Source organism: Dromiciops gliroides, chromosome 3 (genome assembly GCF_019393635.1).
Source record: "Dromiciops gliroides isolate mDroGli1 chromosome 3, mDroGli1.pri, whole genome shotgun sequence".
NCBI classification, from domain to species: domain Eukaryota; kingdom Metazoa; phylum Chordata; class Mammalia; order Microbiotheria; family Microbiotheriidae; genus Dromiciops; species Dromiciops gliroides.
Window position 1 is genome coordinate 667,319,767 of NC_057863.1, and position 15,231 is coordinate 667,334,997.

Sequence of the window (15,231 nt, forward strand, 5' to 3'; positions counted from 1 at the left end):
GGAACAGAATGGACTTGCAGGGATAGTCTAGACCAACATGGGGCAGGGCCTCAGAAATAAGGTTTGGGGCTTAAATCTAAAGGCCCAAGTTGATCGAAGGTGAGGTCTGCGAGGCCTGGGAAGTCTGTGAAAGGGTCAGTCAGAGTCATGGAGGCCCGCTGCAGAGATGCACGGGGAATTCCTGTCACAGGTGTCACCTATAAATCAGAGTGGGCTGGCCGGGCTTCAGTCTGAGAATCAATGGGTAGGCAGAGCCAACAGGAAGACGGGTTTAGAAGGTTTACGACTTTTTGAACCTAGGGTCTGAGCGGATGTAGGGTGACATGAGAGAAACTGAGCATGGTCAAATGGGGTGGGGTACAGAACTAGCTGTGAAGTAGGCCCCTGGCACCAAAGCCAATCCCACCGAAATGAGGAGCCAACGATGTGGTTCAAAGCCATGGAGTGACCTGACAAAGCAGGATAGGACACCAAGAAGGGAGCTGAGGCACGTAGCGGGTGAGGGCAGGATCTTTGGGGTACAGGGTTAGCCAGCCCTCGGCCACAGTCTCGGGAGCGCAGTCTCCTCTAGATATGATCTTCTTCTAGTCCTTGGGGTCTTTGGGGCAAGCTGTTGGCCACATCTGCCGTCTGCTCCGTGGCTTGGATGACCCGGAGAATGACCCCACTGGGTCAGGCCGTCCAGACTGTTTCGGCAGTCTTTTGAGGTATGAGATGTGTGTCCAGGAATCAACCCCCAGGAGCTTTGCTGCAGCGGCTGTGGTCAGCCCCACTCGATATGGTCCTGTCCACCTGGGTTCGAGAGAGTCTCTGTGGAAGTGTCTTTTCCTATAGACCCAATCACCCGGTTCAATCAAGGTCGAGGGGCGTGTATCTCCTGTGGACAGAGACTGAGAAACAAGGTTATGTAGCCTCTCTATGGTCTTGCCCATTTCTATACCATGATCTGTCAAATCTCCTCCCCAGGAAGAAGGGACATGGGCTTCCCTGTAACAATCCCAAAGGGACTAAGGTCAGTCTTTCCAAAGAGACCGGACCTGAGGGCAGGAAGGGAAATGGGAAGAACTTGAGGCCAAGGAGCCCAGAAATCATGGGTCTTTAGGATCCTGTTGGTCCTTTCGACCAATCCTGATGATTGTGGGAGGTACGCACAATGGGAGAGGAGTGGGTCCCTCTCTCACTATGAATTTCCTGGGAACCTTTCAAGGGGAATGGTCCTTCCAAGTGGTGCTCTCCCCCCCACCCTGAGGTGGCCACCCACTTCTGCCTCATCTGGAAAACAGACAGACAGACCCCAAAGCATATTTGAGTCTTTGGCCGGGGGTGGCTGGATGAAGTCCATTGGCAGACTTCAAAGGCCCACGTGGGGCTGGTTTCGGGGGCTTAGAAGGATTGTACAGGGGGCAGACAGTGCCTAGGGAGATTGCTTCAATGGCTTTATTTCAAAGCCTCCTGAACCGGGCCAGCACTTGTGGGCGGGGTGGGTCAGTTTGTCGGCACTCCAGTGAGCTGATGAGTGCAAATATCCTATTATTCAGTGGCCGGCTGTCCAGGAGCCATCACTAGGCCCTTGGGTACTTTCCAGAGCTGGTCTCAGGGGTTCTAGTGGCACCCTTCCTTTGTGAGGGTCACCAGGTCTGTTCTTGTACACTTCTGATAGTCTCTTGACTAAGTCTGAGGCTGAAAATGTCTCGGTAGGTTGGGGCAACTTGGCCAAGGGCAGCCTCCCTGGCTGTCTTATCTGCCAGAGCATTTCCTCTGGTCTGGATGGGTTTTCCCGTGGAAATCAGGAAACCCCTCTGTTTCCACAGCATTCCAAAGTCGAGAGCTACTCCAAAGGCGTGCCTACTGCCGGTGTAAAGGCGTAAAGGTGCCTACTTCCTGAGCGCTGATTGAGGCTTTTCTCTCATTCTATCTCAGCCTCGTGGGCCCAGGTGGCTTCGGGTAAGGGCTGAGCCTCCAAGAGCTCAGTGTCGGTCTCAATTCTATAACCGGTCACTAGACGTCCCTTGCTGTCTGAGGCAGGACCTGTTGATGTAGCTGGTTAAACCATCTTCATCTAAGGGACCTTCTTGTAAATTGAGTCTAGGGCAGGGATCTGGTGGAAAAGAGGAGCAGGCATGATCTGGCCTACTTTCTGGTCCCCACTGGGGCTTCTGTTCCTGGGGTTTTGGCCGGGAAGTCAGCAGGGTGGAGAATCCCAGCCCTCTGTATCTTTATTTGGCTGTTAATAGCTGCACCTCCATTTTGGGCAGCCTGCTTGAGGATAAATGCTGGACACGGTGAGAGTGGAGTGAGGTTTCCCCAGCGTGGGGGACAAGTGCTGTTAAAGGGGAATCTAGAACAATTTCTTCTATGCCCTCACCCACTTCAGAGGCTGTTGCTACTGCCCTGAGACATGAGGATCCTCTAGTAACAGAGTCTGACTGTTTACTATAATAACCCAAGGGTGTGTGTTGGCCTCCATGAGGCAGCTGAGGGCAGCAAATCTGACCCCAGGAACTTGACACTTAATAGCAGTGTGACCCTGGGCAAGTCACTTAACCCTCATTGTCTCGAAATAAAACAAAAACAATCTCCCAGTGCATTCCCTCCTTTCTCCATCACATAGAGGAATAATGGCAAGGAGTAATCGGGGAGTCCCAAAGTGGGAGCCTGGGTCAGGGAGTTTTTCGGGGCCTGGAAAGCAGTAACCTGAAAGTCTGTGAGCGTGAAGGGATCGGGCATGACCATGTGAGTGGCTCATGCAGGGACTCAGCAATGCAGGGAATTTCAGGGATCCCTGGCCAGCAGTACCCAGCCAACCTACCAGGAGTATGGCTGAAATCTGAGAGGAATCAAGGGTGAGGGAGTCACAGAAAATCTCACATCCCAGGAGAAGGACTGAGCCTCTGGCAGATTGGAACCTTATGCCTGCGGTGAGCCAAAGCAGTCAATAAAAAGAGAACAGTAATACATATTTCCAGGGAGGGAGAACAAAAGAAGGAGGTCATGAACACAATAAGTCAGCTTGTAGCACTTGAGAAAAATATGAGGTGGACTCAGTATATCCCTGGGGGTCCTGTCAACCCTCCCATGGAAAAGCAAAAAGGAATTGACTTTGGGGGTCCATGAGGACTGGGAAAAGGCACCAGAGACCTCCACAGTGAAGGAATGACTCGTGGGGTGCCACAGGCTCTAACGATGTTATTGATGCCACCCCCACCCCATGTTGCCTGGTGACCTGCAGGACAGACAAGCCTTAATCAAAGGGTGCCCCTTCTATTGCTTTGGCACTGTGTGGGTACTGGACAATCTTTGGGATACATTTAGTGCTATTGACTTGGATAGCTATGGGGGGGCATGCCCACTCCATCCAATGTCAATGGAATCTTTAGCCCAGAGAGTAGGGGGAACACTCGAAAGGGAAGGATGAGAAAGGTCAAGGAGGGGTGCTAGCAACAAATACTGGGATAGGAAGGAAGGGGAGCTGTGGGAGGATAGAGATTCACCCCCTAGCGAGACATAAATAGGGAAGATGACAAAAGCTTTTAAAATTGGATCAGAGATTCCCGTCACTGAAACAGTAGAACTCCAAGGAAGAAGGGTGGGAAAATGAGAGAGATTCCGGACGAAGGCGTAGTCCCGGTGTGTCTACCAGTGCTTCAGTGGGGGTGGCTGGCCCCAAACACAGAGATATTTCCCCTCAGGGTGTCAGGGTCAGGCCAGGCCGGGCAGCTCTCAGGAGAGGAATCTCCTCTAACTCCTCTTCAGAGCAGCCCTGTATGTGGGGCGAGGCCGGAAAAGTCAGTTTTCCTAGATTCTGACATGACCCAGGCAAAGGTGCCCAGGTTGCTTACAGAGATGTCCGAGCTGATTGGCAGGCATTCATCTGTGTCTCTTTAGGTTGCTGGGGTAGCTGGAGCTGCTGACATAGCTCCGTATAAGCCTGATCTGACCTGACCCAGAAGTTGTTCTTAGGCTTTTCTTCCTCCTCCACCCAAGTGTCACTTAGCTGAGGTCTCTTCTACTATAAATTGTGGACTCTTAGTCTGCCACTCAGGTTGGCATTATTTACAAAGTAAGGTGAGAACTGGACCATCCTCCCCCTTCCACATCATGCTAGAATCTAGAATTAGCATTCAAGACTCAGCTATCCTATTAAAGAACTGAACTAGTGATTAGGGTGGCCCTTTACAAAATACTGTCTTTTATTTCTCTGGATGACCTCGGCCAGCCTCCCCCAACCCGCTTGGCTTCTTCATAATGCCCTTGCTGGAGAGGTAGAGCCAAGGTGGCGGAGGAAAGGCAGTGACTCCCCTGAGCTCTCCTCAGGACCCCTCCAAATAAAGCCAAAGACAACTCAGAAGGTCGGCAGGAAAGGCCTGTTGTACTGGGTGAGAATAGAACACAGTCCAGCTCAGGAGAGCCGGTGCAGACCAGACCCCAGCAAACCAGGAGCAGGCCTTGGGCACCATTGAAACGGCAGCGGCAGCAAGTGCTTCTGGAACTCTTAGCCCACACACACACAGTGAGGGGACCAAACAACTGGGCAGGAGATGAAGGGGTCTCTGCTGGCACTGAGGCGGTGGCATTTCAATGACAGAGAGGACTTTCAGGCATTCTTGAGGAAAAGACCAGAGCTGAACAGAAACAAACTTGCTTTCAGCTGGAGCCCTGTCACCTTGTGGCTAGGAGCCCCTGCTCCTCCTCATGACCTAGCTTTCCCCCAGCCCTTCCATGCCTGGCTGCCTTTCCCACTGGTTGGTGAAGTGGGGGGGGGGCGCAATTCCCTCATTGGCTTCTCCTTTGCTGTTCACTCAGGCCCCACCTACCACCCAAGCCAGATTAGTCCTCTGTAGATGTCCAGGGCACTCCCCCGTGCCTGGTTTAGCCTGTCACCCCCTCCCCTAACTCCTGGCCCAGGTTGGGGGGCTTCCACACACATCTGGGCACTTCCCCCATCCAGGTCCCCATTTACTCCCTCCCCCTCACTGGCCTCTGCCCCCTCCCCCTGCGGACCCCAAACCCTCTCCGGGACCCCCCTTTCCACCCCCTCCAAGCTCCTCTCCCTCACCGGGTCTGCCACCAGGTGGGAAGCGCCGCCGCCACACCGGGAAGCAGCCCCAGGGGCAGCTCCAACTGCTGAGCCTGCGCTGGTAGTTTATGGGAGTTTACAGTCTAAACGGGGGAGGGAGTAGTGGGCGAAGGGGGGGCCTGGAGGGGGCAACCTGCACCCCACAACTGCCGAGCAAGCCGCACACCCTGCGCATCTGGGAGCTAGTGAGCCCGGCGAAGCCACCGGGATTCAGAGGGTTGGGGGAGGCTTTAGCTGGGGGACACCAGGAGGGAGGCAGAGGGGGAGAGCAGAGCGATGTCCCGGGCCTGGGGGGCAGCCGGAGAGCCTGCAGCTAGGAGCCCTTGCAGCCCCTTCCCAGGCTGGGGCCGGGATTGGGTGCGAGTCTTCCCACCTTAGCGCCTGAGGCTCTGTCCGGGCTGACTTGGGGAGGGGCGGAGGGCTGGGGATGCCAGGACCTAGGGAGGGCAGGGGAGGGGCGGAGGCCACGACTAGAAACTCCTGTTCTCCTCTTGGGATGCCCTCAGGGCTCCCCAGGACTGACAACCCCCCGAAGTTAGAAGAGGGACTCTAGGACAAGGTCCCTGAGCTGGTCTTTGAGGGAGGGCAGGTTTAGTGGGTGCGGGGGAGGAGGGGGGCTGGGCTGGGCTGGGGGGGCGGGGCACAGTCTAGGCCAAGGGACTAGGATGGGGAAGGGCAGCTATGGGGTCCCTTTTCCGGAATGGGGGTTATGACGGCAGCCTTAGGGAGGGGTTCAGACAGAGCCAGAGCTTGTGGGATTCCCCACGTTACAAAAGCACCCAATTAACGAGGGATCCTCGGACCTTTGAGAAATGGGGGGAAGCCAAGCCGGAGAAGGCTGTAGAGAGCACGTCCTTAGGATGGGCTACCGGCCGGGGCTCCCAACTAAAGAGCCGCCTCTAAGCCTGGGGAGAGGAGTCACAGAAGCGAGTGTGCGCCCCCAGGCCCCAGCTGGGGACTGACTCCCGCCTTTCCGACCAACTCTGGGAGAGCCGGGACATCAATGCCAAGACTTATCTAGCACCTAGTGTGTGTGTGTGTGTGTGTGTGTGTGGCTGGGACACAGTTCCATAGGCAGAAGTGTTCCCATTGGGGGCAGGGTGGGGGTGGGGGTGGAGAGAGGGCAGGTGAGGGAGAGGAGGGGGGAGAGTCAGTACCCCGCTGAGCCTCTGCATTCCCAACTTCATTTCCCATTCAGAGTCTTAGCTAATTCCCAGTATTGTCCTTGTACAGTCAACTACATAGTACGGTGGATAGAGCATTAGGCCTGAAAACCTGAGTTCAGATTCTGGTTTAGACACTAGTTTTGTGACCTTGGACAAGTCACTGTTCCTGTCTGCCTCGGTTTCCTCACCTGTAAAATGGAGGTCACAATAGCACCTACCTCTCAGCATTGTTGAGATTGGATCAAGGGAGGTAATAATTATAAAGTGCTTAGCGCAATCCCTGGCACATAGTAGGTACAAAATACTTGTTCCCTCTCCACCCTGGTGATTGTCTACTACTTTGGAATCGCAGGTAGGACTGGGGCTAGCCGTGGCCAATCAGGGGGTGGCGTTTGAATTCTCTGGGATGGCAGGGGACAGTTTTCTCAAGGGAGGAGGAAGTTCTTGGCCTTTCTAGGAATTACTGCAGTTTCTACATTTGATTCCTAGGAATTCAAGCGAAATGCCTTTTCCCCTTATTGCTCTTCTTCCATTGGCTGTTGAAACATAAATTGCTCTGTCCCATGCTGAGGCCAGAAACAGCCCTTGTCCCCAGTTCCAGACCCTGCCTGAGGCTGACCAGAAGTTCTCACTCCCCTCCTCTGATCCCAAGCTCCTCTGAGGAGCCTGAGAATGTCCTAATGCTGGCTCTGGCCGCCTTCTCTCTCTGCCCAAATCCCTTATTACAGCCCCAAGTCCAGCCTCTCTTGGGGCTCCCCAGCACCTGCTGCCCTGTGGAACCCCAGTTCCACTCCTTGCCCTGACCGAAGATCATCATTTTCACTACACTGGCTGCCTTCTCGTTAATTCCCGTTGTTAAGGGCTAAAATTCTAGCTAAACTGTCTAAAATATCTAATGAGTGGTCGCCAATAAATTATAAGCTTAGCAAGAGTTAGACTTTTAAGCATTTATTAAGGAGAATAAGAATTTGGTAAAGAGAGAGAAAGGCCTAGATTCCTATCTATTAAAGGGAGAGCACATTTCTAGCTCCGCTCTCCACCAGAGTCCTCAGGAAAGAGCCCCAGAGCGAGCGCCAGACTCTTCCTTCCTCCTCCCACTAGCCCACGTCACTTCCTGACACCAAAGAAAAGACTCCTGATCTTGCCCTCAAAGACCTTCACTTCATGAGCAGAACTCTTCTACAGTAAGTCTCCAGCAGGCGGCGTCATTCCAATCGTTACACCGTTGACATTTGGCATACATAGGTGAGAAAAAGCAATCCTTTTGAAAATGGTTGTTATTCAGACCCTTTAAAAAATAATAAACATTTTTATTTAAAGTTTTGAGTTCCAAATTTTATCCCTCCTCCCCTCCCTCCCCCTTCCCTGAGGCAGTAAGCAATTGGATTTAGGTTATGCAAGTGCAATTATGTAAAACATGACCATAGTAGTGTTTTTTTGTGTTTTTGTTTTTTTGGGTGAGGCAATCAGGGTTAAGTGACTTGCCCAGGGTCACACAGCTAGTAAGTATTAAGTGTCTGAGGCCGGATTTGAACTCAGGTTCTCCTGAATCCAGGGCTGGTGCTTTATCCATTGCGCCACCTAGCTGCCCCCATAGTAGTCATTTTGTACAAGAAAACGTGAATAAAAGAAAAAAATGAAAGAGTGAAAAATAGCAGGCTTCAGTCTGTGTTCCATCAATATCTTTCTTTGGAGGTGGATAGTCTGTTTCATCATGAGTCCTTTGGGATTGTCTTGGATCGTTGTATTGTTGAGAATACTTGTCACTCGTAGTTCTTCATCAGGCAATATTGCTGTCTCTGCACAACATTCTCTTGGTTCTGCTCGATTCACTATACATCAGTTCACACAAGTCTTCCCAGGCCTTTCTGAAGTCATCTTGCCTGTCATTTCTTAGAGCACGATAATATTCCATCACCACCATGTACCACAGCTTGTTTGTCTAAAATATCCAATGAGTGGTCGCCAATAAATTATAAGCTTTAGCAAGAGTTAGACTTTTAAGCATTTATTAAGGAGAATAAGAATTTTGGTAAAGAGAGAGAGAAAGGCCTAGATTCCTATCTATTAAAGGGAGAGCACATTTCTAGCTCCGCTCTCCACCAGAGTCCAAAGGAAAGAGAGTCAGACCGAGCGCTCCTCTCTTCCTTCTTCCTCCCACTACCCAACGTCACTTCCTGATGCCAAAGAAAAGACTCCTGGTCTTGCCCTCAAAGACCTTCGCTTCATGGGTGGAACTCTTCTACAGTAAGTCTCCAGCAGGTGGCGTCATTCCAATCGTTACAATATGTAACCTGCTTTTGATCTTGTGGAGGGGGGAGGAAAGGAGAAAAATTTGGAACTCTAAATCTTATGAAAATGAATGTTGAAAACTACCCTTACATGTAACTGGAAAAAATAAAATAAATGTTTGTTGCTAAAAATAAGAATGACGTCCTCTGGCTCCCAAATCCAATGACAATAAAATTTATTTAGGCGCTAGAGAAAGGAGACCAAGAGAGAAGCCAAGGACTCTTCTGAAGGGAGATGGTTCAGAGAGAGACCTGCTTCTCTGAGAGACCTATCTCCTCCAACAGATCAAAGGCCGAAGCTTTGAGAGAGGCTGGCTGGTGGAGGGACAGATGGGATGATCATCTGACTGGGGAAAGTTCCCCTTGGGGGATTGGAGGAAGCCGGAATGATGGGAGTTGGGCCTGACTTCTGGAGTTATCTCTGTCCCCTGGCACCCCTCAGGCAGCAGCCACTCCTGTGGGGCTGATCTCTTGCTTCAAGGTGTGTCTGACTTTAGCTGGCCAGTTTAAACTTTTAATAGTCCCGTTATGGGGAAATAGGTGGGGGTTTGGGGTAGGGGTAGGGGTCCTTAGGAATTCCTCTTTAAAGAATTACACCCTTTTGCACACAAATCCAATTCAGAATAAGATAATAGTTTATTTAGGGGCCAGGGAAGGGAAACCAAGAGAGAAATCCTTGAACTTCTCATGGGGAGAAAGCATGGCACAGAGTCAATCTCCTTGAGCAGGAGACAGGCAGGTACTTTCATAGAGGACTGATGGGGGTGACCATCTGACTGTGGAACATTCCTTTAGTGAGGGATGACCCTCCCCCACTGGTGGTGGCTGGAGGAGTTGGGTGAGGGGTGGCTGCGGATCTCTAGCCATCTCTGTCCTCCTCAGGCCACAAAGGCAGCAGCCACACCCAATCTTATCTCCCCAGGGGTGGGGGAGACTGGAATGAAGGGCGGTGGTCCTGGAGCTAGCTCAGTCCCATCTGTGCCCCTTATCCCTTTAGGTGTGTCTGTCCTTTGGTTTAGTTTCTCAAGGAGAAGGTTCTTTGATTTACCCCAGAGAACTTCTGGGGTGCTAGGCCTAGAACAGTCCCCACCCCATAACACTGGCTAAAGCCCTTAGAATGACAACCAGTTTAAACCAGAACTGATTGCTGGGGGCCTCCCTCCTCAGGCAGCCCCAAGGGTGGGGTACAGGGGCCCCCGGGGGCACAGACTGCAATCTCTCTGCCTCCTGGGGAGAGGGAAGCCAGGTTGGGTGGAGGGGCGCACCCAGGCAGGCCCCTGGCACTCACATTGCCTAAAGAAGCATAGAAAAGCCCACATTTGCAGATTTTTCTCGAGTGAAACCCTTTGGGGGGAGAGAGGACGGCGATGTAACAAAAAAGAAGACGAGCCTTTGGGGGGAGCCCTGACTCAACCTAGCTCTTGGGACTCCAGTTGTGCAGGTCCTGGGCTCCAGCCTATACCAAAGAGAGGGTGGCTGGGCCTGCCTGCTCTGGAGTCGTCCTGGGCAAGGAGATGAGAAAATCAGCACATTCCTCTTGACCATCTTCCAGGAGAGCCTTTGCTGAGCAGAGGCTGTGCTGAGGGTCTGGGCCTGAGGAAAAGCTTCAGGCTTGAGGGGCCGAGTGCTGCATCGGGATCTGCTGTCCTACAAGATGGAGGACCTGGGGGGTTGGCGGTTTCTCCTAGAAAAGGAATCATTTGCCTCCAAGTGAGAACCTTCCCTGTCTCCTGCATTTGCTGGCTCCTACCATCCATGCCTTTGCACAGACTGCTCCACACCTGGAGAGTTAACCCTACTTTCTGCTCCCCTTGGGCACCACCCCTCTATGGGATCAAACAAAAGGCTTTTTGGAGGATGGGCACACCTGGCTGTGTTGGAAGAAAGCAGAGAAGTGGGGGGAGAGGAAGGAAGAAAAGAACATTTACCCACTGTGTGCTGGGCACAGTGCAAAACACTTTTTTTTTTCGGGGCAAGGAGGGTTAAATGACTTGCCCAGGGTCACACAGATAGTGTCAAGTGTCTGAGGCTGGCTTTGAACTCGGGTCCTCCTGACTCCAGGGCTGGTGCTTTATGCACTGCATGTACCACCTAGCTGCCCCTGCAAAACACTTTTTACACATATTTAATTTGATCATCAGGACACTCCATGGATAGATCCACTGAGGACACTGAGGCAAACAGAAGTAAAGTGAAGTGACTTACTCAGGGTCACACTGCTGGTAACTTTCTGAGGCTAGATTTGAACTCAGGTCTTCCTGACTCCAGGTCTAGTGGATAGACTTATCCACTATAATACCAGTCGCCTCAGGGAAAGAGATAGTAGGAAAAATTGAAAATTAAAGAGTGGAACTTGTGAAGGCAAACTTCCAGGGGAACTGGGAAGGTGTTTTTTATAATTCCATCTTACTACCAGAGGGTCATCAGGCAAGGTTATCTTTGCTATGACATCTCCCAGACAGTGGCAGCCTTGAAGCCTCTGGGAGCTGCTCCAGACCAGGGGAGGACAAACTCTGCTCTTCCTTTGCTCAGCTCTGGGGGGAAGGAGGACCGGGAAGGCTCCTTTGGGTGTCCGTCATCTCTCCCTTTGCTACCTTCCCATCCTTTGGATGGCTTGAGAAGCATTTCCTCAGCTCCCTCAGAATGTTGCCTCCAGCTTGGACCTTTTTCATCCAGCCGCCTTTCCTGACTTGGCTTCAGGCCAGTGCCCCCAGCAGCAGGGCCGGGACGTGCGTGCGTGCGTGTGTGTGTGTGTGTGTGTGTGTGTGTGTGTGTGTGCGCGCGCGCGCGCGTGTGTGTAATAGGATGGAACAATACTCGTCCCCCACTTGTAGCACGGGCACAGGCTGCTGCTTCCTTACTTCCGCGAGGCCGCCCCATCTCAAGCACCCCTTAGCGGCAGATCAGGCAGGATCTCACCACAGCCACCGCCACAGGCACTCTTCAGACCGGCTTCTTGAAGGGAAATGTCTGTTACTGCGAAACAGACCAATGTAGCCCAACAGGGTCTCCGTCCTAGAACGGAAGCAGCTCGGAGGGCAAACCGGGGGGGGGGGGGGGGGGGGGGGGGGGGGGGGGGGGGCGGGGGGGCGGGCTGATGTGCTCGCGTGCACGGGAAGTGTGTGTCTGAGTGGGCAGCCTTGACTTGTTCTGCCTGGTCTCAGGCCACAGAAGCTCGGGTTGCATACATTATTATAGCATTTAATTATATTAAAATAATGAATTCTAGATATGAGATTAACGCCAGGAAAAATCCACCTAACAACGAAATTATAAGGGGTAGTTCCAAGCACACAATCGGGTGGGGTGGGGGCATCAGGGGCCGGGTTCGCAAAGAAGAGAGATGGGGAGGTGGGGAGGGTGGGAATGCTATGCTCGTTCACGGCTGTTCTTTGAAATCTGAGGCGCTTTTCATCGCATTGCGCCTGCGTGCTTCTGGTCTCTAAACTACCATTTCCAGAATGCTTTTGGTTCCCGAAGCTGCGCTGGGGCGGAGGGAACCCTAACGTTCACTCGGGAAACCACGCCTGCGCAACTCTGTCGAAGCCATAAACTACCACTCCCAGAAGCCTCTGTGCTCGGGCCACAAGGCTCTGCCTCGCCAACCTGGGCTTAAAGGATCACTGGCATTCTGGGAACTGGAGTTTGAGCTCAATGGCCTATGGGAAATGTAGTCCCAGGGGGCAGGCGGCAATCCATGCTGTCCCGACAATCTATACGCGTAAGCGTGTGACTGTGGCTGCGCTGCGGCCAGACTCGGGCTACTTTTCTTGGCCTTCAAGGCCTAGAGTAGTATCTGTACCTGCTTATATCCCTCCTGCAGCAGGTGGCAAAACCTGGACCTTTCCCGGCCTTCAGGGCCCAACTGAGACTGCCTACAGCCTGTCAGTAAGCACATAATAAGGGCCAAGTTCCCTTCCTGAAAAAACTCTAATTCTAATGTAGGAATGATGCAGAATTAACTAAGTCCATACAAAATATAGATGAGTCAATGGAACGTAGATCAAGGAGAAAATGTTGTTAATCAATCAATAAACATTTGTTAAGCACCTACTATATGCCAGGTGCTGTCCTGAGCATTGAGGAGATAAAGAGGTGTTAGAAACGCAGCTAACCACTCTTCATGTTGCACAGCCCTAGTGTTGCTAGCAGGTCACTGTTCAAAAACTCCAAGCAGGCAGCAGTTGGTGAGTGAAGGCTTTATTCATCTTTGAGAGAATACACTGAAGTGAGGTTGTTCCGCCCCTATTAATACCCCGCAAGGGGTCCCCTCTGACCAATCACATCAAGGCATTTCTATACCCCTCATTTACATACTCTCCCATCACCAGACAGCGTAACAATAACAACCAATCAGATTTTACCAAATGGACCAATCATAGTGCTAGAAACTAGTCAGGTGGTACCAGTTGACCAATCAGATTTTACAAACTACGATCCAGGCCTTAACCTATTCTGGGCAAGAGTGTCAGCTCTTCCTCAGAACAATACTGTCTTAAGGTTCATAACTCTTCAAGAAAGAAAACCTGTCTTGGGGTTTGACCAATCAGAGTGCTCCATTTACCCACCAATCAGATTGTGGCTTTTGGCCCCAACCCTATGCTAGAGTAAGAATGTCCCCATTCCCCACTGAGCTCCGAGTCATGTGGGGATCCCCTTGGGTGCTCTCACAAAACCCAGGCCCTTCTTCAGGCCTAAGGCGCAGGAGCCTCGTGTACAAAGCGGCCCCCTGCTGGGAGGTTGGGGCAACAAAGCTGTTGGCCTGAAACCAGACTCACTCTCTGCCTTTAGGGCTCTGAGAAGAGCCCAAATGTAGTCTTTTCTCTCAGAGGCAAAAGACAGACCCTGCCCTCAAAGAGCTTAAGATCTAGTGGGAGAAACAGCAAGCAAACAAATATAAACAAAGCAAGCTATGGATAGGATAAAGAAGAAGTAATTAAGAAACCTTTTTATACTCAATTTCAAGTTTTTTCCCTCCTTCCACCCTTTCCCCTACCTATTGACAAAGTAAAAATACAATACCCATTGTAACATTTGCACATTAACTCCTTGTGGGGGGAAAGGGAAAGAGGGAAGGGAAGGAGGAAAATAAAGGAAAATAAAGAGAAAAAAGTGTGCTTTGACCTGCACCTACACTTTATCAATTATCTCTGTGGAGGTAGATAGACATTTTCAACCTGGGTCCTTTGGAATTGTCTTGGATCACTGTCATGATCAGAGTAGCCAAGTCTTTCTTCTTTTTAGAATAGTATTTTTTCCAATTACAAGTAAAGATAGTTCTCAACATTCATTTTTGCAAGATTTTGAGTTCCAAATTTTTCTGCTTCCCTAAAGCCAGCAAGCAATCTGATCTAGGTTATATATTACAATCACATTAAACATATTTCCACATTAGCCATGCTGTGAGAGAAGAATCAGAACAAAAGGAAAAAACTACAAGAAAGAACAAACAAAAATAACAAAAAAGGGAAAATAGTAGGCTTCAATCTGCATTCAGATTCCATAGTTCTTTTTTTCTGCATGTGGATCTTTTGAAATTGTCTTGGATCATTGTATTGCTGAGAAGAGCTAAGTCTATCACAGTTGATCATCATACAATGTTGCTGTTATTGTGTACAATGTTCTCTTGGTTCTGCTCACTTCACTTTCCACCAATTCATGTAAGTCTTCTTATGTTTTTCTAAAACTATTCTGCTCATCATTTCTTAAAGTACAATAGTACTCTGTCACAATCATATGCCACGATTTCTTCAGCCATTCTCCAGTTGATGGGCATCCCCTCAATTTCAACTTTGTCACCACAAAAAAGCTTCTGTAAATATTTCCGTATACATGGGTCCTTTCCAATAGGAAATAATCAACATAGGGAAGGCACTAGAATTAAGAGGGGTTTGAGACAACTTCCTGTAGAAGATGTGATTTTAGTTGCATGCTGAGGAAGTGTCTGGGTCTTTTCTTCCATTTAAAGGATAATTTAAGCCCTCTCTCAATATCTGTGGTGAGAAGGAAGGGGAAGTTCTTCCCTGAATCCCCACTATTGCAGAAGATTCTTTATCTTCCTAGCTGAACTGATGCTTCAGGACCAGAGTCAGCAGCCAGCAAGGGGAAGATAGGGCTGGTTTGCCCTGAATCCTTCCTGTTGCAGATGAAGTTTGTGTGTTTCCCTACCTTACCAGCTCAGGTTGTCCCAACTTCAGGGCCAGTGTTCCATAGAGCACTGCACCACCTAGCTGCCAAAAACCTATGGTGCATCTCAATTACTCTGCTGATTGAGCCACCTTGATTAGTGATAAGGAAATGATCCTGGAGAGATGGGCTGATTCCAAAATGTTCTCAACAGACTATCATCAATTAATCAATGCTGAAGACATTGACCATATAACTCAGATTGAGGTCAATCCCTCTCTAGCCAGACTAGCCAGAGAAAAAACCTGCCTCCACCTAGCAGCTCATGCCTCCCAAGTCAGATACAGAGTTCCAGCCAGTTCCCCTGGAAGCCCTCTGTGGAACAGGAAGCTGGGTGGTCCGCAAACACAGCTCCAAGCTAATTGGCTGGTAGCATTAAAGTTTATTGATTGACATGACTTACAGGTGGTCCATGAACTTCTGGGGATGCCAGGATGACCTTGGAAACCTTAGATAGGTCATCTCATGCCTTCTTACCAGGGGGTGGTGCCCTGGTTCTCACACTACCTCC

General features: G+C 50.6%; 1 protein-coding gene across 1 annotated transcript in view; it reads left to right on the forward strand.

The window, feature by feature from the left end:
- LOC122749581 (zinc finger protein 420-like) overlaps window positions 1-15,231 on the forward strand; it is a 410,887-nt gene that overhangs the window by 60,316 nt on the left and 335,340 nt on the right. The window contains exon 6 of the mRNA XM_043996013.1: window positions 3,777-3,789. Within this exon, the coding sequence (XP_043851948.1) occupies window positions 3,777-3,789 (13 nt within the window). The remainder of the gene's footprint in view (window positions 1-3,776; window positions 3,790-15,231) is intronic.